Source organism: Sarcophilus harrisii, chromosome 1 (assembly GCF_902635505.1).
Source record: "Sarcophilus harrisii chromosome 1, mSarHar1.11, whole genome shotgun sequence".
Lineage (NCBI taxonomy): Eukaryota > Metazoa > Chordata > Mammalia > Dasyuromorphia > Dasyuridae > Sarcophilus > Sarcophilus harrisii.
This window is the reverse complement of record NC_045426.1, coordinates 481,426,215-481,450,375: the sequence shown is the minus strand read 5'-3', so window position 1 is coordinate 481,450,375 and position 24,161 is coordinate 481,426,215. Positions and strand designations below refer to the sequence as shown.

The window sequence follows — 24,161 nt, the reverse complement described above, 5'->3', positions numbered from 1 at the left end:
CACAACAATTCTTATCCTATTCCCCACCATTTTCTCTTCGACCAGCTCCCTATATTTTGAAAGCTTTTTGTTCCAGATAACTTCAATATTACAGACAATTAGGATAGCAACAATTATAAAAAATCATTGTTTTTAAGTGTTTACAAATCAACTTCATGTCTGGATAATTGTGGTTGAATTTGAGCCATGAAAATTGTCTGTTTCTAGTACAATTCTTCAGTATTTTTGAAACATCTTCATAATTGTAGCTTAGGGATTTGTTGTCCATCAGTCCATGAAAGACAGAATGCTTCTGATGTATGATTGAAGCTATCAGGTCATGACTTGCTAGGTTCTTGGCACAAGCTAATTTTTGTAGGATATAGTGATGCTTTTTTAGTGTCCATTAATTCTTTACAATTACTATTATTTTATTACTAAAGAAGTATGTTCTATAATAGGCAAATGGATAGACCTACCATGACATGTTAATAAGATGAAATATTATATGATTATTAAATGACATTTGTGTGGATTGTATCCATATTAAATATAAAACACATGTTTGTGTATATATGTTACATGTGTATATTATATATATGTATATATGTCATAGTCTATAGAATAGGAAGGAGCTTTTAATATCATGATAACATGACAGTCAAACAACTTATTTTAAAGGTAGGGAAATTGAAGCCTAGAGAAGTTAAATAAATTGTCCAAGGTCACAGAGGTGATAAATCCAAGTTTTTTTGATTGAGGAAGAAGGGTTTTTTCCCTTATACAATCAATCTTGCACTACTATTTAACTAAATAGTAAATCTGAAGCCCCTAGAGAAGGGCAGCACCATAACAGGTTAATAGGAGAAATATGTGTAAGATTCCTGAACCTTTATTCAAATCTAGCTGTTTTAACAGCTACAGGACCAATCTTAATAGTAAATAATTAGCAATAATGCTTATAATAAATATGTTAAGGTTAATAGTTCATTTTAAAGTTGGTATCTACAATATTCTGTTGGTGAAAGGATTGAAAACCATAGAAAATTGATAATTATAAGACTATTATTCCTGAGAAATAGGAGGGTATCAAGATATTACAGGAGAATCCTGATTAATGTGGTATTCTCCATCAGTTTTATAGAGAAATTCTGGATGCAAAGAAATTACTTTAAAGTTGGCATTATTTTTGAGAAATGATAATGGATCTAGATAGGAGTATACTGTAAAAGTTTTAACAATCAGCTCTCCAAAAACACATGACATACTTTTAAATTAATCTGAATTATTAATATTTTCATCACTTTCTTAAATGTAGAGAATCAACAAAACAATAAATCAAAGCCTAATTTGTACCATTTGCCAGATTTCATGATATAATTACTTATACTCAACATTTAACAATGTAAAGTACAAGTAATGCTAAGGTACTGCAATGGGAAAGATGGCAAACTACAGTGTTTTGTAGAATATATAAATAACATCAGTTGACATGGTCAAAGGTCCAGAGGACAGAGTCAGGGCAGATAGATGGCAAGGCCTTCATGTCACTGGAGATATTAGACATGATGATTGTCATTGCATCTAGTAGTAGCATGAGCAGTCAAGGAGACAAGATTAATTGTGGGTGTCATGGGATTGGGTAAGAGGGGGTGAGAAAAAGGAGAGGGGCAGAATGGTATAGAAGGGAGTGGAAAAGTTAGTCTATTACTAAGATATAAATGAAAAAAAGAAAAGGAGAATATATGTATATATGTACACACATACATATATATATATATATATATATATATATATATATATATATATATATCTTAGACATCATAAGCTTAAGAACTGGGGTAAGCCTGGGGTAAGCCAAAAGTCAATAAGGCAGATAGATTTGTACAAGTCATAGTGGGATAAGAAATGACACAAATATGGAAAGGTTAGAGGAAAGTGATGAGAAATAACTTCTTGCTCTCACACTTTCTCCACTATATCATCATTGTTTCCCAGGTAACTTTTCAAGGAAGCAGCTATTGGGCTCTAAACTATGGAGTTCTCCCACACTTCCTCTGCTGGGTAGTGTCTGAGTATCTGCCATTTAGAGATGAGCTGAGATCCCCTTGTTGGGGCTAAGTTCTCAATTAGAATGCAACCCAGAGTATGTTTTGGGAAATACCAGAGAAGACACTTGGACTATCTCTGGGGAAAGAGCGACAAGATTATATGTTTGTAATCCACCTCAAGGTCCAGTGGTATAAATCATTCACACTTTACTAGTAAAATGGATAGGCCATTTCCTCTTGAATCTCTCAGCCATTTTTAGGTCATCCAATTCTACTACTAGTTATTGTGAATATATCATGAAGTGTTCTATCTATTTTACTTCACTGACGACAAATATGGCCTGAATACCACAGTTTATTATTTTTATTTGTAAACAGGGCAACCAATTGTTCATACCTTGCTGATGTCTTGCTAAGACCTGTCAAAACAGAAGCAGTTTCATACTTTTCAGTTTGCAGAGATCCACAATGAATAACTAGATTTCCATTTATGCTCCTATAAAGTTAAATGGTTATTTTTTTCTTGTGTACACATGGAGGAAAGACATCTTCCAAACAGCAAAAACCCACTATATTACCTTGTACCATCTCTTGCTCACTTCCTAATTATGATCAATTAATGTGTTTTTATCCAGCACTCACAGGGTGCCAAGCCCCCCTTCTATTTGCCTCCTTCAAACCAATTCTTGGGGAAGAAAGGACAGTCTGAGAATGATTTTAAACTTGTAATCAAATATTGCCCCACAAGAGCTATTACTTCTTCTCACAAACCCAGGTATTCTATTTCCTGTGTTCACATGTGGGTGGCCAGGTCTCCAGTGTATTGCCTTTGTTATAATTGGCTGACTCTACATAGTCTTGGCTCAAGCCGGTGGTGAGTTTATCAACTATTTTTAACCTGGCTGACCTAAACCACATTTTCTCTTGTTTCTACTGGTCAGTCTTTACTGGCCCTGGTCAATCTTTACTGTTCATTCAACTTTTTCTTATTATCTCTATTAAAAAAATTCTAGTAAAGACAACTTTTAGTTCTGCTTATGTATGAAAGTGTGTGGAGAAAGGACAGGAATATATTAAGAAAAATAAGAAATTGATTTGGAGGAGGGGAAGACAAGCTGTCTACAGAGAGAACTGGGCTTAAGGAGGGCACTTAGGGACACACATATTTCCACCAAGAGGAATCACAGAGAAAACGTTGTAAGTCAAATCATCAACCCATTTTTTCTCCATATAAATAACAATATGATCTCTCAACTTTAATAAAACTTTCAAGTTACTTAACCATTAGCTTAACAAGTATATGACTCTTCCAGCTTAAACTTTCTCCAAGTTTGGTTGAGTCAAATTTGATAATTTCTCCATGTGATCTGAAGCCTTGATTATGCATAGTCACCCAAATATGCACCTCACCCATAACCTACATATAGACAGCATTTTCTTTTTCATCAAGTAAGGAGATAAAGGCCCTTCTATTACCCAGCACAATGATATAGAACTTGTCCATTTTTATCTTTTTCTAGATTTTTAATAACTTTAAATAATTTAACTTGACAACCTCCAGAGAAGGAGGGAAACTTCTGTGCCCCACAGAGAACTGCTTCCAAACTAGAAGGGTGTGTCCCATAGCTTTTACCTGGGAGCAATAATGATCTTGTCAGGTATTTCATTGAGACCAGCCCAAGATTTTGGGGTGGGGATACTGACTGGGTTATACGTACCTTCAGTCCTTCCTTCACAAGAAGGCAGAAACATCTCAAAGCCTGCATGTAAGAACATCTACTAAGATCTTTTTTTTTTTTAATTAGGCACCAGAAGAGGGGGGTGGGAAGAAAAAAGAAACAGAAGTCAAAAACGTAACTCCCCAAGCCTTGGATGTAGGAGCAATCAGAAGCAATGGACTGGTTCCTGTACAGAACCGCTGCCGTTCTGTTTATTTTAGGGGTAAGTAGAGCCATTTTTTAACTCAATAAAATTGTCCGCATAGCTAGTGAGATCAATTTTGGAAGAGAGTACTTAATGCTATACTCTGAACTAACAGTTCATATTAATAACTAGGATGACTTTTATAAGTCACATTTGCAAATTAAGTTTTTTTCTTTAAGATTGTTCTGATACCTCACTCAGTTGTGCATTTTTACACCTCGGGATAATAACATACCAAAGACATGTTGGATTTTGAAAATTCTTTGCACTGCCTAACATTGAATTTTATCATTTGGAATACTGGTGTCTTCAAACTTTTTCAATTATCAAAGCACTGACATTCTCTGTCTCTCTCTCTCTCTCTCTCTCTCTCTCTCTCTCTCTCTCTCTGTCTCTCTCTCTCCCTCTCTCTCTCTCTCTCTCTCTCTCTCTCTCTCTCTCTCTCTCTCTCTCTCTCTGTCTCTGTCTCTCTCTCCTTCTCTCTTTTTCTCTCTTTCTTTCTCTCTCTCTCTCTGCCTCCCTCCCTCCCTCCCTCTCTCTCTCTCTCTATCCTCTCTATGTGTACACGTCTCTTATGCTTTCTCTCTTCTCTTTCTCTTTCCTTCCCCTCTCTCCCACTACAACCTGAGGATGATTCCCTATAAAATTTTAATCAAGGAAATAAAACAGGATGAATTCATTCTGTAGAATGTAACTACTCACATCTATAAAATGAAGAAGCTACTAAAGATAAACTCTAAGACCTCTTCCAGTTGTACATCCCATGATTCTAATTATCTTCCTGGAAACTCAGTCTAATCAGAGCAGGCTTTCATAGGTTTTCTTAAAAGCCCAAATGTCTCCAGGGTGGGAAAAGTGATTTTGTTATATTTGGATGGTTTCAATAAAAATGACAGTATAGAAGATTTATAAGTGATGAGGAATGTGAAAGAACTGTTATAATTAAAGGGTTATCGTGTAATTATTACTGTGGCTTTTCTCACCAGTGGAGAGTCAGTTTAGCATAGTGGAAAGGCATGGGATTTGGGGTCAGGAGACTTTGATTCAAAACCTTGCTCTCTCAAATCCTTTTGTTGCTGTGGCTTTGGGAAAAACATAATGTGTTTGCCTATCTGCAAAACAGGAATAATAATAGTAATACTAGTATAATACAATAATAATAATAATAATAATAATACCAGCACTGCCTGCTTCACAGAGTAGTTGTGAGGAAAGCACTTTAAAAACTTAAAAGCTGTCTAAAAATGTGACTGATTATTATAATATCCTACTTCCAATCTCTGTGAGCCCTGATGCAAGTCTGAACTTTCCTGGGCTTCAGTCTCCTTCATAAAATAAAGAGGTGGAATTAGAGGCTCTGAGGTCTCTTGCAGCTGTAGATTTATGATCTTGTGTTCCCCTTGCTTGAAATGAAAAGTTGTATTCAATAGTCAGAATATTACTTAGGACCAAAATGTTGAAAAAATTTACGTATATTAGGATATGGTCTAAAATGCAGAATCATGGAACTGGACAATTGGAAGGGATCTCAGTAATCATGTATTCTAAACACTCCAATTTAGTTAAAAAATCAGGGTTTTTTTTATTTTCAAACGTTGTGAAAAAGGAACAGTTATTCAAAGTTACAGGAAAACAAAATTTTCATGTAAAGTTTTATTTTTTAATGTATTTCACACCATGTAAATTCCACTCTAAAAAACAAACATTGTTCATCCTTTACAAAGAGTAACTTCTTGGAAATTTTCTCCATAAAGTACATAGTATTATATTCATTTATTTGATATTTTGCAAAATGCCACAGAAACATTGATTCCCTTTTTCACACAAAAGTTAAAGTAATCCCAAAAGGCAGATGCCAGCTACATTATCCTTGAAATTGGCAGGAGACAGTGTTTTGGTTCATATTTGTTTCTACTTGCTTAACTTAGGTCTGGAATGTTGGTTCTATTTAATAACAACTTAGGTCTTTGATTCAATGAATGGTGGTTAGCTAAAATAGAGCTGATGGGTTAAACTGCACTGCAACTTGCATTAAATTAAATATAAATGAACTTCATGAGGTGGTAGTGTGGCTACTTTAAATGGGCACTTGGCTAAACAATACTTTCCTAGAATTTTTGGATTTGTTAATGGGGGAAATGACGGGAAATCCCTCAATCTCTCAACATCCCTCAAATTATGATGGCATTGAGGTAGCTAGTATTGCAGTAGATAGAGCACTAGGCTTGTCATCAGGAAGATCTAAATTCAAATCTGAACTCAGATACTTTATTAACTCTGTGACTTTAGGCTACTTCTGTTTGCCTTAGTTTTCTCAAATGTAAAATGGGTTAATAATAGCACCTCCCTTTCAGGGTTGTTGGGAACATTTGTTTTCAATTAATAAATTTTGTAATTCCTTTAGTAATTTATTTTTATGTGATTTTTCTAATTGATTATATAATATTTCTACCTTATATAATAAAGTTTCTACTCTACATAATAAATCTCTCTGTTAATTTAGTAACCCTTCAATTCCTCGCTCCTTTCCAAAAAAATCTGTTCCCAGAATGAATTGTTCTCTGCATTGTTCTTCTATGGAAAGAGGTTTTCAGAGTCTGGTACATCTAAATGAATCTGACCAGCTTTTTTCTTCTATGTATGTTCAACCTAACAAACATCAATTAACAGGTTGCATCTAGAAAACTATGACAGGTGCTCAGAGATATGCAATGTTTAGATAAGGCTTAGTCCCTACCCTCATAGAGTTTATTGCCATGTTCTACTTGGTAACAATTACTTTTTTTTCTTCACAGTCCCATCTTGCATTTTCCTAAGTATTTTATTTTAGAAAAGTTATTTAATATTTGCCCTTGGTGTCTTAATCTGGAAGAAAATTATTTTCCTTAACCTTTCTTTGAACAGTTTAAAGACATTGTGAGATCACAATGAGATCATTGTCAACTTCATTCATTATATCATATATATGTATTTACAGATATATTTTGTATACATATATATTTTAACTAAGCATGTTAGAAATAGTAAGTAAAGGACTTCTTAGTGGTGGAGGAGAGAGATAGGAAATCTATTATAGATGAGAGCCAGGAGCAACTGGTTGTAGAGGTAGAGAAAAATTCACAAGAGGCAAGAAAAACTTATCAAAGAAATTCTAGTAACAAACATTTATTAAGTGCATACTTGTCAGGATACAAAGCTAGCTATGCCAGTAAGCTACATTTCAAGGACCGGAGAAATTAAAACCAAAGAAAATGATCAATTAGGAGTTTAAATACCTAATCTACCTAGCTTTCATTTGAATTTTTTTTTTCTGTGAGAATTTGTTACTTGGTCCAGCTCACCTCCTGTTGACTGAGAAGTTTGTATTCTTGTATGGAGAGTATTAAAACTTTCTGTGGATGAATGTGAAGGTGGAGAAGGGTGTGGTGTAGTACATGTGGGAGTAGCCCAAAAGAACAGGTTGAATTTCTGCCGACCTAATGATTTCTTTTTAATTACTTGCAAGTTTCCATCTGCAATGCACCAATCCAAATCAGGACAGAATCCAATGTCTGACTGTACAAAAGCAAACTCTTTCAACCTAATGAAAAAGAAATATTTTTAACTCTAGGGAAAAAAAAGAAAAGAAAAACCTTTTTTCCTGTATGTCAAGTGTGCTAACCTATAGAAAGTGAGGATTGTTGATCAGTTTAGTTCCTGTTTAAACTTTAGATGACAGCTGACCACCTGAAAAATTGTACTCTACTCTGATCACGGCTTATCTGTTTAATGCCTTTTTTTTTTCATTTCTAAATTCAAGTTATAAAAAGGAATTAACTTTTTTTAAACAACTCAAGCTATGAGGTTTACGTTTTCTGGAATATTTGTTGGTTTTCATATCTGAATAATCAAGAATCAAACTTACTCAAACAAGGAAAACGAGAACTGACCATTGAGAGTAGACCAGAACAGCTGAGAAACAAAAGGATCACAACATCATATATAGGTTCACGGATTTAGAGATGGAAACATTAAAGGGACCCTTACTTCATGCTTGTGGCTCTATTTCTAATTTAAAATACTGATTCAGGGAGAGCATTCGCTAAGTACCACCCACCATAGATCCGGCATTGTGTTAGGTATGGGGCATAAAAAGATACAATAAATTAATACCTACATTCAGAGAGCTAATAGTCTATTGGAGGAGACAACATGTACACATACAAATACAGAAAATATAAAGTAATTTCAGGGACACAAGTACTAACAATTGAGGGGAGGGGTGGAATTTGGGGGAGGGAAAAAAAAGTAAGGAAAAGTTTTATGCAGGAAATGGTACCTAAACTGAGCTCTGAAAGATTGTAAGAGGAAGATGTAAGGATGGTAAGCCTTCCAGGAACGGAGGATGGTCTTTGCAGGAATGGAGAATAATCTATGCTACCTATGCAAAGACGTGGAGAAGGGAAAAAGTGAATGCTGTGTATGAGAAATAACAAGGTCAATTCAGCAGTCACATGAAGGATGTGAAGGGGAATAATCTACAATAATCCTGGAAAGGTAGAATGGGGCAAGGTTGTGTAGGCCTTTGAAGGACAAATTTTTTTTTAATTTTTATTTTCCCCAGTTGCATGTAAACACAACATTTTTTTGGCTATACATTATACATTTATTTTTTAATATATTTCCTTATGAATCATGTCGGGAGAGAAAATTCAGAACAACAAGGGAAAACCACTAGAGAAAAAAAAACAGAAGAAAAAAGTGAACATAGCATGTATTCTTAATCTTCATAGTTCTCTCTCTATTTGGATGGTGTTTTTAGGGGATTAAGGCCAAAGTTTATATTTGATTCCAGGGACAGAGGGAGACATTAAAGTTTATGGAGCAACAGAGTAAAAATTTAAAATATCTGCCCAACTACATATATAGCATGTGTATATATGTGTATATTTATATATGTGTGGTTATATGTATATATATTCAGATATGCATTCAAATATATATATATGTATTTTTGTGTTTGTATATATATATATATATATATATATATATATATACACATATATACAACACACATACACATATATCACACACTGGAGAGGAAAATGGCAAACTATTTCAGTAACTTTGCCCAAAAAAGCCCAAATGGGGTCATAAAAAATCAGACAGAATTGAAATAATTGAACAATCCACATGCACATATATACATGTATGTATGTATGTGTGTATGTATATAGACAGACACATTTTGTCTCTCCTGATAGATTATAAGCTCCTTGAGGGTAGATATTGTTTTATTAATGTCTTTATAACAATAATAACAATAGCTATTAAGATTTGCAAAGTGTTTTACATGTGTTATCTCATTTACTCCTCATATAGCCTTGTAAAGTAAGTGCTTTAGTAATCAAACCCAATTTACAGATGAGGAAGCTAAAGCTGAAAAATGGCTAAATGACTTGACCAAGTAGTAAGTGTATAAGAGAGCATTTGAATTCAGTTCCTAACAATCTAACCACTGCCCACCTTGTTGAGTAATTGCCAGCTATATCCCCAGCACCCACCACAGTTCCTGACATATAGTAGGTGTTCAATAAATGCATATCCATTGTTTACCTAGGAGACAAAGATTCATATTTTTAGTGCCTGTGTAATCCTTAGGCCACCTACCAGTTCAAGCTTAGCCAGATGAACTGTTATATAAGCTTTAACTTACTCCATCTTACACATAAGCTATATCCCTTAAATGTCACTGTCCATTCTACTATTATCATGACCATCCTTTCAGGGAAGCATGATCTAGTGTTCAATTTAGTCACCAATTTGCAAACAGGAAGTAAATTGGAGAGAGTCAACATTCTACTCTCTGGAGAAACTTTTTAGCCAAATTGCTCCCAGTACTACTGAAGGAATCCCTAAGCATACAAATTTCTCCTCAGGAATTTAATTATGTCAAATGAGAAAAGTGCCTTTGGACGTTGTGGGTTAGTCAATGCAATAGCAGAAACTCAATATGCTGACACAAAAATCAACTTTGTAAAACTTAGGGATGTCTGCAGTCAAAAGAAAGATTTTATTTATTAGTGACAGATTATATTTTGCACAAGCTTTAATTCAGTTTAACATTTGGATAATATCCACTAAAATGATGCAACATAATTTCATTAGAGTCACCTCTACATTTAGAGCAACTGTGTATAAAAGACATATATATGCTTATTAATTAATCAGCAGAGATCCCATAACAAAATTGCAGATCATTTTTAAAATTTTATTATTATAGCTTTTTATTTACAAAACATATGCATGGGTAATTTTTCAACATTGACCCCTGCAAAATCTTCTGTTCCAACTTTTCCCCTCCTTCCCTTCACCCCCTCCACTAGATAGCAGGTATTAAATATGTTAAAGTATATGTTAAATCCAATATATGTGCATACATATTTATACAGTTATCTTGCTGCTCAAGAAAAATTGTATCTAGAAAGAAATTCAAAAACGTGAGAAGGAAAACAAAAATGCAAGCAAATAACAACAGAAAGAGTCAAAATGCTATGTTGTGGTCTGAACTCATTTCCCATAGTTCTTTCTCTGGGTGTAGCTGATTCTCTTCATTACTGAACAATTGGAATTGGTCTGAATCAGCTCATTGTTGAAGAGAGCTATGTCCCCAGAATTGATCCCCATATAGTATTGTTGTTGAAGTGTACAATGATCTCCTTATTCTGCTCATTTCACTCAGCATCAGTTCATATAAGTCTCTCCAGGCCTCTCTGAAATAATTCTGTTGGTCATTTCTTACAGAAAAATAATATTCCATAACATTCATGTACCACAATTTATTCAGCCATTCTCCAATTAATGGGCATCCATTCAACTTCTAGTTTCTAGCCACTACAAAAAGGGCTACCACAAACATTTTTGCACATGTGTGTCCCTTTCCCTTCTTTAAGATTTCTTTGTGATATAAGCCCAGTAATAACACTGCTGGATCAAAGGATATGCACAGTTTGATAACTTTTTGAGCATAGTTCCAAATAATTGCAGATCATTAATTAGGATTTTTATGATTTTGTTCAAAGTTGTCCCCTCTTCATTTAACAAACTAGAAATCACCCAATTAAGGAAAATGTTTAAGGGATGAAAAAAATGAAATCAGCATAATAGTAATATACATTTTCCATGTACTTTCCCAAGAAAAAAATCTTTCAAGGAAGGTAGTAAAAATATTGTCATCTTGCTTTGCCATTGAGGAAATTGAGATGTACAAAAATTAAGTGACTTTTCAAGGTAAAACAGCTAATTTCATAGATAGAGCTTAAGTACAAATCTAAACTCAGGGTAGAGTTTGCTGCCTAGCACCATTCTGTTTTTACAAGTCCATAGATGGAAGAAAGTCTCCATTATTTGATGATATTCCCTCTTCTACATCACCCCTGTAAAATTTCCTTGTGAATATAATTGATCTCTGAAGGAATTTTGCTACTAAAGACAGAGAAAAAAGAAATGCTTTAGGAAGGAGTCTCTTTCTGCATTGAGAAGTAATGTAGAGGGGAATTCAGGACAACCACAATTGCATTGAATATAATATTAAGGCTATGCAAGGTATCTTAGATATTATCTTATTCAATTGCCGCATTATACAAATTGAGAAAACTTGCAGAGACAGTAAATGAGATCAAATAGCCACTTGCTTCTATAGTCAGGACTTGAACCCATGTTACAACACATTGCTTTCAAATCCTAATTGTGAATTCATGAGATTCCCAAATTTTTGTTAATGGAAATGACATGTGAAAGAAAACAAATGAATGGATGAATGGAAGGAAGAAATAAAAGAAATAAGCATTTATTAAAAGCTTACTATGTGTCAAGTTCTGTGCTAAATTCTTTGCAAGTATTATCTCATTTGAGTCTCAAAGCCATCCTGAAAACAAATAGAGATTAAGTAATTTGCCCAATATCACATAAATAGGAAGTATCTAAGATCAAATTTCAGTTCAGCTCTTCCTGACTACAGAACCAGTACCTTATCCATAGCATCACTCAGCATAGAATGAAAATGTTAAAGGTTAAAGCTCACTCTAATGATTCAAAAATTAATTTTTAATGTAATTCTGGCACTGTGACAGTTTATCTTTCAGGATGGAAAGTATCATCTTTTTTTGTGTGTTTCCAACCAAGGAATAATGACAATGATATGGAGAAACTGGTTCTTAACTCAAAAGAGATAGTAATACATTTAAATAAGCAAAGAATGTGTGATATTTGGCATTGCACAAGAAGACACTTTGGAGAGGAGGTTGTCTTTTGTTGAAGGCTGGGGCAGAAAGATGGTACAAACCTATAACTTCTTCAATGTGGAAATTTGCTAGTGTAGAAACTCTGTCACTAATGACGATAGGCAACTCCTCTCTAATTTATAGTCTCACAAAGTTGCCTTGAGGCACTGAGAGTAAATCATTCAACTATGGTCATGCAACTAGGATGTTTCAGGACTCAATCTCAGGTCTTTCTGACTGTGAGGTCAACCCTCTATCCATTGTCTCCTACTGCCTGTTAGCTAGATAGTTAATTTTTTCTAAATTTTATCTTCTTAGTTATGGTGTAAAAAGGCTTTTTTAATCTAAACAGAATGGGCAAATGTAAATGTATAAGATTTGAGATTCAGAATTCATACAGTCATACTACTTCTGTGTAGGAAGGGCTTAGAGGTTCAACTTTGGAAATTTAAATGGGACTAATAAGTTATATTATAGTATATTTTATACATATGTAAAATATATGTATATATTATATTAATAATATATTATACTACATTTTATGACATTCCTATACATAATTCTTATGTTGTCTTTTATAATAAAAATAAATTGGATACATTATAAATTATAAAATAAATTCAGCCTTCTTTCCTCAAATTCTTTTGATTATATTCATTTAAGTAAAACATCATTAGATATGGGCTTGAAAACTTTCTCCAATATATAATAATCGATGATATAGCACATTAAAGCTTACAAAACAATTTTCCTGCATTATTTAATTTTGTCCTCAGAATAATCATGTGGCAAAAGCACTATAGGTACTATATTTCCATTTTACAGGAGAGAAATTAAGACTCAAATAGTTTAAGTGACCTGCCCATGGTTATAAGTTTAGTAAGAGTTGTAGATGGAATTCAATCTTGAGTGTCTCTTGATTCCAAGTGGTGTCCTTTCCAGTAACTCCATACAACTTATAGAATAAATACAAATTTGCTATGCATAAAAAATTGTAGGAAAAATCCATGTGACCAAACATTAAGTGTAGATTATCAACAAATACATCATACAAATGAAAGACTATAGTAAGTCTATAGTATAACTTTAAACACATGACTATGAGCCTATGCCTACACAGTAAGATAGAAGCAGAGATAACAATTATTCAGTTGTTGATCAATACTGACACCCTAACACAAGGGTGTAGATACTGAGCTCTGTGTCTAATCTCATGACCCTTTCATGGGAAAAATATGACACAGATTCAAAGACCTGAGATGGTTAATGAGTCATCCAGCATAGTCATCCAAAAGAAATACCTTCTACCCACTTCACTAAGAAAGAAAGAAAGGTTCACTATAGATAAAAAGTGGATATACAGTTCTGTTATTATGAAGAGATGTTTCCCAAACAATCAATGTACAGTTCCACCCCCATAGGTAAGGTAAAGGAGAATTGAGCCAAGGAAACAGAGGCCACAGGAAACAATGGTTCTTAAGGAGATGCTATCCAAAGCTAGAATGATCAGGCATTAGGAAGTCCAGGATATAATTCCATCTCCACCATTTCCTAGCTAGGTACAACACTGAATACATTTCTTGTTCTATTTTACATCTCTTTCCCTTGCCTATAAAAGGACATGGAGAACTACACCCTCCCTACCTAATAAGAATGTTGGGGAGTTAAATTATATTCTATTTGAACTCTGGAAAAAAAACTATTATGTCAATTCCAGCTTGTTTTTTTTTTTACCTTTTGATTTCATAATTTAAAAAAAAGAAAATGTGTTTCCGTCTGTTTATACTAAAGAAGAAACAAAGATTCTAAAGTGTGATAGACTACAGATCTTAACTCTGGCACATTGATAAACACATTCTTGCTTGTAGACTCCTTCAGTATTACATGTGCTATTCCAATGGTATCTTAGTGATCTGAGGATTCTGTAGAGCTTCAAGGAACAATTTGCTCAAGTCCAAGATCTATTCTAGAGAAGAAAGAATCTATCAGGAGATAATGTCAGTCTGTTTCTCTCTCAGAAATAGGAAGTGACCTAATTGTCTTGAACAAGAGTCAATCTTGAATGGTAAAAATTATTCATTTGTACCATAGGTCAAACAATTTCTGATCAGAAAACACGTCATCTCTTAAACTATATTTATGTTCATTACATCCCAAGTGGACTTCAAAACTAAGCTCAGCATTTCATATGGATTCTTGACAAAAAAAATTGCTATTAGAGAAGTTGATTATGCCGATATAGAGATCAATGCATTCTGATGCAGCACTCAACTGATAGGCTTGAAAACAGCTGAGGAGATCTGGGAGAAAGGAAATGTTTTTAGAGAAGGGAAAATGCTTTTTTTGCTCCAACCAGGGCAACAGTTTTCTGTATTTATTTAATTATCTTTCCTTTCTGGTTTGTAATGCAATTATAATGTCTGCTTTTTCCTATTTCCAAGAACCTATTTAGTAAAGATCACTATACTTAGTAAAAAGAATGTATACAAGAAATAGACTAAAGGAAACTATTAAAATTTGAAAAATTCAGCTAAAAATATATCTCTAATTTTCAAAATATAAATTTTTCTTGTCATCTGAAACTAAGGATCCCTCCTCAAATTTTATGAAACAGTTCTTCTTTGGCTCTCTTTTGCCTTCATTAGACTCTTTTATTGTACATATCTGCCTTGCCCCACTCACTTCTCACTGTCTCACACCAGTAACATGTAAATTCCTTGAAGGCATAGATTGTATACTGTTATTCATTTTTGCATTCCCAACATATCTAGTAGTACCAAGAAATTCAGTTTAATACCACAGACATTTATTAAGCATCTTCTATTTGCAAGACACTGTGAGGTAGAACAAAGGCATTTAATAAATGTTACTTGCATTGAATTTCCTGAATGCATTTATAAATGGCCTCCTGGCCTGATGAATATCCCTTTATAGCTCCAGAATATGGTTATTTTTACTATTATTAGAATAAACTTGAAAATCAATCTTCTAACTAGTTATAACTAAGTTGTTTCCCCACAAAGTCCTGAACTATAGCAAGGAATTTTTATTCATTATATAATGTTTTTATTATAATATTATTACTATTTTATATTTTTTATAATATTTTACTATATATTATTACCATTTTATACATTACATAATATTTTATTATACATTATCAGTAAACATAACTTAGCAGCTTCAAAGGGACCAGTTTCCCAAGTGGCACAACATTTAGAAAAAATGACCTCAGTTGTTGAATTCAAAAAGAACATAATTTGTATTGGCCAATATTTCTGTTTATTTGTAACACCAGAACACAACAGCATCTACTTCTATTTTAGTAGGACAATATTTGGCAAAAGGGTTAGGAGGGAAGAGAACAGAAATACAAGGATGAAAAGAAGGAAAGGGTTACATGTAAAGACAATTGAAGACAAAGATAAGTATCCTAAAACTAGTTAATTTAAAAAATATTTAATGTATTTATTTTCTCTGGTTTCTAGGTGGTGGTAGAGATCAACAGTGAATTTCGAGTTCAGGTAAAATATAATTTTTTCCAAAATTGGAGCAAAATAGAAAACAAATTTTTCAAATTCATATACATGCTAATTTATATGAAAGTCAGATTTATTTAATCATTTGAGTAAGGGCAACAAAAGTGAAAGTAAGTCGATTTGGCATTTTTTTATGTTAAAGTTAATACTCCAATGCTTAATGAAATGTATATTGTGAATAAAAATTAGTGCATGAAGACAGAATTTTAGAATCTATAATTCTTTTATCCAAGGTAAGAGACTATAACAGCAAAAATGGAACCATAAAATGGCATTCCATCAGAAGACAAAAGAGAGAATGGATCAAGTTTGCAGCAGCTTGTCGAGAAGGTGAAGATAACTCAAAGAGAAATCCAATCGCTAAAGTAAGTGTCAGTTATGGTAAGAGAATGAATACTTGGAATTTGAGTTGACCAATCTTGAAATTAGTGAAGTGAGAACCCTTTAAGGATTTCAGATCCTAATTCACTGCTATGAAAGAAATAGATAGAAGTGATATGTAATCATTCAGATCATCCACTGGAAGATATGATAGCTTTTAAAAATTCAGTTGAAGGTGTGAAAAATCCTTTCATATAGAAAGAATTGTGCTTTTATCAAATAATATTAGCACTGAAATTGTTTTTTTAATATATATTTCTATATCCTTTTTTTTATTTTAATAGCCTTTTATTTACAGGTTATGTGTATGGGTAACTTTACTGCATTGACAATTGCCAAACCTCTTCTTCCAATTTTTCCCCTCCTTCCCCCCCACTCCCCCAGATGGCAGAATGACCAGTAGATGTTAAATATATTAAAATATAAATTAGATACACAATAAGTATACATGACCAAACCGTTATTTTGCTATACAAAAAGAATCGGACTCTGAAATATTGTACAATTAGCCTGTAAAGGAAATCAAAAATGCAGGTGGGCAAAAATAAAGGGATTGGGAATTCAATGTGGTTTTTAGTCATCTCCCAGAGTTCTTTTACTGTGCATAGCTGGTTCAGTTCATTACTGTTCCATTGGAACTGATTTGGTTCATCTCTTTGCTGAGGATGGCCAGGTCCATCAGAATTGGTCATCATATAGTATTGTTGTTGAAGTATATAATGATCTCCTGGCCCTACTCATTTCACTCAGCATCAGTTCGTGTAAGTCTCTCCAGGCCTTTCTGAAATCATCCAGCTGGTCATTTCTTACAGAACAATAATATTCCACAATATTCATATACCACAATTTATTCAGCCATTCTCCAATTGATGGGCATCCACTCAGTTTCCAGTTTCTGGCCACTACAAAGAAGGCTGCCACAAACATTTGTGCACATACAGATCCCTTTCCCTTCTTTATGATCTCTTTGGGATATAAGCCCAACTACTGAAATTGTTAATATTAATGTTCCATCTATTTGAAAGACATTTAAATTATGACTCTGTGTTAAAATGTGCTGCAAATTAATTTAAGCAGCTTTTTGGCTTTGTTGTCATTACTATACTATTCCCTCTATTCCTTCTTTCCTGTCACTTCTCTCATTGTCATTTTCCCCTTTAAATAATCAGTACTCTGATTTTTTTTTATCTCTAGTCTCAATATATCTTGTCTTTTGTTCAACCTGTTATTGTTCCCTAGGAGTAGGGGATGGGATAAGCTATAAGTTTAGCCTCTTTCCATTTTCAAAAACTAAAAATCTCACAAGACCTGGTTGGAATTGACCATTTTAAGATCTATAGAAAATTGCCTCTGTGAATATGAGTCAGGACAGAACACTAGGAAGAATGGCCCATACTTAAGGGCTATAAGGGTGTGTTGATCTATTTGTTTGAGTAATGATTTACCTCATGCTTTTTTTATTGCAACATTGGTCATTACTGCAATATTTACTGTCATGATAGTCTGGGAGACAATAGTTTTTATTGTTTTTCAGTCATTTCAGTTGTCTGATTCATTGTAACCCCCTGGAGAAGGTAGGTTTTGGCAAACATACTGGAATGCTTTTTTCATTTTCTTCTCCAGCTCGTCTTTACAAATAAGAAACTGAGACAAACTGGGTTAAATGACTAGCCCAGGATTACATAACTAGTAAGTGCCTGTGGAAGGATTAAACTCATAAAGAAAAGTCTTTATGATTCCTGGTCCAGTGGTTCCATCCACTGTAATGTCTAGCGGTCTCTGTAGCTCTAATCATTTACAATTTTTTGCTAAGTGACTAGAAGGAAATCATATTCAAAATTTTTCAAGAAAGCACTGTGATATTAAAGATGGAATTGTTATTGTTTTTTATCTCTCTTAACTATAGATTCACTCAGACTGTGCCAAGAACCAACAAGTTACATATCGCATTTCTGGAGTGGGAATTGATCAGCCCCCTTATGGAGTCTTCATTGTTAATCCCAAAACGGGTGAAATTAATATAACAGCAATAGTTGATAGAGAAGTCACCCCATTTTTCATTGTGAGTACTTTATTGATTTGAATGTGAAACCAACTCTCCATTATTTATGGAAAATATTAAGCTCAGACTGAGAAAGTAGCAGCTTTAATCAGTCAATTAATATTTATTGTCAATTTTCTGTTACTTTTCTTACTTACCTGGATAATTTATTCAGGAAGTATTCTATGTGAAGCCCAAAGGGAATTGGGAGAGATTATTTTAAAGTAGAATTTGGTTTCCTTCCTTATCAAAACAGCCACTAAGAAACAATAGCTCACATTATACAAAAAGTGTTTTAGGTTTATAGAAATAATTTCATTTGATCCTCACAACAACCCTGTGAGGTATTATTATGTCCATTTTACAGATGAAAACAATGAGGCTCAAAGGTGTTACATAGTCATAATCATACTGTAAGCAAATGGATATCTTCTAAACAAATAAACTTGACTGATTTTCTTTACCCTAAACATTAAGAAAAATATGACTACATTCTTAGTTAAAAGTCTTGAAGGGAAAGATGAGAAGGAAGGGAAAGAGGACTTTGCCCCTTTGTTTTTAAATACAGATAAAGATATTGGTTCCCTTAAAGAGAGGGTTGGGGAGGAGGGAAGGAAAGAGAGCATCGGAGCCTTTTCCTCTGGTTTCTACTACTATTTGGAAAATCTTGTCAAGTTCACTATGACTTGTGTCTTTCTGTTCTCCTAGATCTACTGTCGTGCTCTGAATGTAAATGGTCAAGATCTGGAAAGGCCTCTAGAGCTCAGGGTCAGAGTTTTGGATATAAATGATAATCCACCAGTATTTTCAATGACTGAATTTGTGGGAAGTATAGAAGAAAATAGTTATGCAAGTAAGTAATTTCCACTTTATTATTTCTGGAAATAGCAAGTCCTATCCTGTTAAGAAAGAATTATTTTCTATTTAACCTCAATCTGCCTCTGCAATTCCCTCTTCAATGGAACAATCCTTTGATGTTTAAAGTAGCTTACCCACTTAATTGAGGACCCCCTCCTTCTTTGATACTGCCATGGCCCTTGTGAAGGGCCTCCTTATCTCTCTCCTGATCTACTGCATTTCTGGTAAGTCTCCCCACCTCAAGTCTCTCCTCATTCCATTCCATCTTTCACTCAGCCATCAATGGTCTTCCTAAAGCAAAGGTCTGACCATGTCAGCTCTCTATTCAATTGTTTCCATTAGTTCCTTATTACTCCCAAGATAAAATATAAAACCTTCTGTTTGGCTATTAAAGACTTATATAACCTGGCCCCTTCCTACATTTCTGGTTTTCTTAAACCTTCTTTTCCTCCATGTAACCTTGATTCAGTGAAACTGTTCTCCTTTGTTATTCCACACACACTAACTTAATCTTTCAATTTGAGCAGTTATGCTGGCTGGAATTCTCTCCTTCCTCATCTATACTTTCTGGCTTCCTAAATTCCTTACTTCTCAGTTAAAATTCAACCTAATTCAAGAAACTTTTTTCAGATCCCCCTCAACCCTAGTGACTTCCTTTGTTAATTATAACACTGTTCTTTGAAAACAAGGATGAACAACAATTTCCAATTTATTCTGAACATATCTTGTTTTTACATAATTGTTTTCATGTTGTTTCCGCCATTAGACTGTGAGCTTCTTGAAAGCAAAAATTGTCTCTTCCTTTTCTTTGTATTTCTAGCATTTAAAACAAGATTTGGCACAAAAGCCATGTTTAATAAATATTAAATAAATAAATAAAATGAATAAAAGTACCGACTTCAGTACTTCAAAAAATCCAAGGCCTTACCAAGTACATATACCTTCTACTATCCAAATCACAACTCTGTCCCACCTGTAGAGATGTTCTTCATAAATTTCTTTAGCTAAAAGCACCTGGTGATCAGCTTTCTTCCAATTAACTAATCTGAACCTAACTAAGCTGGTTCTCAGACAATATACATAGTTCCATATTCTTAAGTCTTTCTAGCTCATTTATGCTCTGTAAGCATAACATTCAAGATCCCAATTTTATCTCCAAATTATTATGTAACCTATCACTCAGGAAGCTTGATTGTGCAGTAGATAGGGTCTGGAGTCAGAAAGATTCATCTTTCTAAATTCAATCTAGCTTCAGATACTTATTAGTTATGTAATCCTGCACAAATCACTTAACCTGTTAGCAATTTCCTCATCTGCAAAATGAATTGGAGGAGAAAATGAAAAATTTTCTTTGCCAAAAAAACCCTAAATCAGATCACAAAGAATTGGACACATTTGAAATGCCTGGATGACAATCATGGTTTAGGATTGTAATAGGCAATATAAATTTTACGATGCTCTCTTCAATATCCCCAATATAATCTTTCCACCTTTATAAAAGGCAAAAAAGAATGTTACAGAAACTGAAGAAAAATATTAACATCTTTCTTTTATTTCAAAGTCATAAAAACTAAATAGATCTCAGGTGCAATAAAGAAAGGGGTAAAGGGAAGGATTGCTGCTAAGAAAAGGTCAGAAACTATTAGCTAATAATCATAATAATAGTGATTAGCATTTATATGCATTTTACAATCTGCAAAGAACTTTACAAATATTATCTCATTTAGTTCTCAAGAGCTCTAAGAAATAGGTGCTATATTTACAGATGAGAAAATTGAGGCAAATAGAGGTTAGATGACTTGCCCTAGCCATACAAGCTAACAAACATCTGAAGGTAGATTTGAACGTGTCTTCCTCATTCCAAGTCCAGGACTCTATCCACTTTGCCACCTAGCTGTCTAGATCATAAACATCTAGCCAGAATTTTAAAAACATTGTCTACATTATGCTAATAATACCTGGTATGTGAATGGTAAAGAAATTGCTTATTTGAAAAGTAAATTTTTTGATGTAACACAGTAGAAGTTTAAACTTTATAACAATCAACTTCTCTTAATTTCTAGATACTCTGGTAATGGTGCTAAATGCTACTGATGCTGATGAACCAAATAATCTGAATTCAAAAATTGCCTTCAAGATCATCAGTCAGGAGCCTTCAGATGCCCCAATGTTTATTTTGAACAGATATTCTGGAGAACTGAGAACCATGAATCCTTTTCTGGACCGAGAGGTAAAATTGTTGTTGCTGTAGTTTTGTTGTTGTGGCTGTTGCTGTGTTTCTGAGAAAGCATTAATGGAGGTAAAGGTACAATCTGCAGTACTCACTGATGTATCTTAGGAAAAAGAACCCCAAATCTGAAGGTTGGGGCTGAAAATTATCCATATTTTAATCTACCAGTCTCAGAAATAATGGATTGTTCTTTCTACATCTTCTCTTTGGAGTGTTATTAATTTGAATAAATCATTTGAGTAATGCTTATAAAGAGCTTTGCCTATTTTATAGTAAAGATTATTGTTATGTGTAACATTTTGTTTTATTTTATTTTTTAGAAATATGCTACGTATAGTCTTGTGGTAAGAGGCTCTGACAGGGATGGAGCTGTAGATGGGTTGTCAGCACAAAGTGATTGCAGAATTACAATTTTAGATGTCAATGATAATTTCCCAAGACTTGAACGCCCCACTGTAAGTATTTCTCACAAATTCTATTAATTTGAAATTAAAAAGGCATCTTTGAGGTCCTTGCATTAGAAGCATATATGGGATGTAGATTTTCTTTGGTGGAGACAAAACTTCACAAAATTGGAGTCTACATTTGGACATCTAGAGTAGCTAGAGTAGCTCATGAAAAATGGATTTATGGAAGACAAGAAAGGAGTGATACTGATATTGTACATATCATATAAATATAATTGTTTTCTAAACAATTTATAATTATAAACATGCCTTGAATTTCTAATTGATTTTACCCTATACAGAAGCTTTATTTAAAAAACAAATTTCACTTATCTCTTTCAGTACACAATAAATATCCAAGAGAATATGATTAGCCAGGAGGTGATGCGGTTCAGAGTTATTGACTTGGATCAAGAGGGAACAGATAATTGGTTGGCACTCTTCTTCTTTATATCAGGAAATGAAGGAAACTGGTTCGAAATTGTAACAGATGAAATGACTAACGAGGGAATTTTCAAAGTTATTAAGGTACAATTATAATGAATATTTGCTTAAGATTTTTATAAAATAAGAATTCATTTTTACATATTTCATAGTTTTAAAAAATTTACTTACATTATCTTAATTGGTCCTCACAACAATTCTATAAGACAAAGAATACCTCATTTTTATCCCCGTTTTACAAAGGACACTAGTGAGGTACTGAGAAGCTAAAAGATTTACCCAATGTCACACAGCTTGTGAGTGGAAGAGTTAGGATTCAAATCTAGGTTTTCTCATTTAGAAGTTCATTGCTCTTAATGCTTTATTGTCTACAAAATCTTTAATAAAGTAGCTATGTTCACACTTCATTCTAGAGTCGGGTTAATAAGCAAAAAATGCATATTAAAATGAGTTTTTGTGGAAAATTAATTTTGAGTTGCTTTGTTTTTTTTTAATTTAGAAAAATTTTATTTTGCTTCTCTTTTTGCAAATAGTCTACCCTATACAAAATTATGGAAATGGCCATTAATATTAAACAAGTACATATATAATAACAAAATCAAAACAGAAATAAACATTTTGTTTCATTTTAAGGTTTCTATCTTCATGTTTTTATGGCATATTATGATGCCATAATATTTGTAATGTACACATTTCAAGATCTGAAAATTGCTTTATATAGATGTCATTTAATAATTACTTTTTTTTAAAAACCATATTTAACTGGAACTTAACTTTTCCTTTTGGGAAAGTTTGGACATTTTGCAGTCTGTTGGTCACTGGCATTTAGGCCATTGTTAAGATCTCATCTAATTTCTTCTATATATAACTTAGCTAATTCTTCACCTAACTCCTAATTTTCCTAATAATTCTAGAGATATATTATGTTATTGGGATAACAAGTGTATTTCTCACTAGCTTGATCTAGTTCTTTTTAATCCATGAGTTCCTTTTAAAGAGATAGTGTGTTATAGAAGATAAAATGTTAGACTTAAAGCCAAAAAGATCTAGGGTCAAATCCTGCTTCTGCAATTATGTCACATGACCAGGTCATTTCAGCCTCAATATCCTTCTCTGTAAAATGGGAATAAAACCTTCTATAACTACCTCACAAAGGCAGTTAGGGAGAAATTTGAGTTTAAATCCAGCCTCAGGCATCTACTAGCTGGGCAAGTCATTTAACCCTGCTTGCCTCAGTTTCCTCATCTGTAAAATGAACTGGCGAAGGAAATGGCAAAATACTCCAATATCTTTCCCAAGAAAACCCCAAATGGGGGTCATGAAGAGTCAAACACGACTATGTGACTAAACAGCAATAAAAACTCAGGAGATTGTGGTGAGATTAATAATAAAGATTTAGAGCTGGAAAAGTTCTTAATCTCATCTAATCTTCTCATTTTATGAATGTAGAAAGTATAAGTGACTTGTCTGAAATCACACAGGGAGTAAACAAAAAATGAGATTTAAAACCAGGTCCCTTGCCTCCAAAGCCAGCATTTTTTCCACTAGAGCATTTTGATTTAAATGAGATAATGTATCTTGCTTTCCAAACTCTAAAGCATTCTTTTCAAAATGCTGCCTGGTAGAGCTAACATTCCCTATTGGATAGAAAATTAAAATGGAAGTTGAAAAACCTGATACTGAACTACCAATGAAACATTAGGAGGAAAATTTAAATTAAGTTCCTTTGATTCCACAACCAATAATCTTTCCATTGCTCTATAGTAGATGTGATATTATTTTTAAAACCAAAAAGTAATGATTCTAAATAATCTCTGAATTTTACCTTTGAAACCCTTCAGGAAAGTCAGACTTTCCTGACATTTTGGTTTCACAGAAATAAAGAAATATGAAAATTAATGTTCAACTAAAATTTCAATGAGTAGGAAACAGAAAGACTTGAAACATATACAGATAATGGCTCATGTAGTTGTCTTTTATTAATGAAGAAGGTTATTAAACATTTAAC

The 24,161-nt window shown here is 33.4% G+C and overlaps 1 protein-coding gene across 1 annotated transcript in view; it reads left to right on the top strand.

Moving 5' to 3' along the window:
* Positions 1–3,749: 3,749 nt before the first annotated feature.
* The window catches only part of DSG1 (desmoglein 1), a 35,854-nt gene continuing 15,442 nt past the window's right edge, over positions 3,750–24,161 (top strand). The window contains exons 1-8 of the mRNA XM_031946485.1: positions 3,750–3,971; positions 15,703–15,738; positions 15,987–16,118; positions 18,041–18,196; positions 18,884–19,028; positions 21,097–21,263; positions 21,584–21,718; positions 22,052–22,237. Of these exons, the coding sequence (XP_031802345.1) occupies positions 3,924–3,971; positions 15,703–15,738; positions 15,987–16,118; positions 18,041–18,196; positions 18,884–19,028; positions 21,097–21,263; positions 21,584–21,718; positions 22,052–22,237 (1,005 nt within the window). The 5' untranslated portion in view covers positions 3,750–3,923. The remainder of the gene's footprint in view (positions 3,972–15,702; positions 15,739–15,986; positions 16,119–18,040; positions 18,197–18,883; positions 19,029–21,096; positions 21,264–21,583; positions 21,719–22,051; positions 22,238–24,161) is intronic.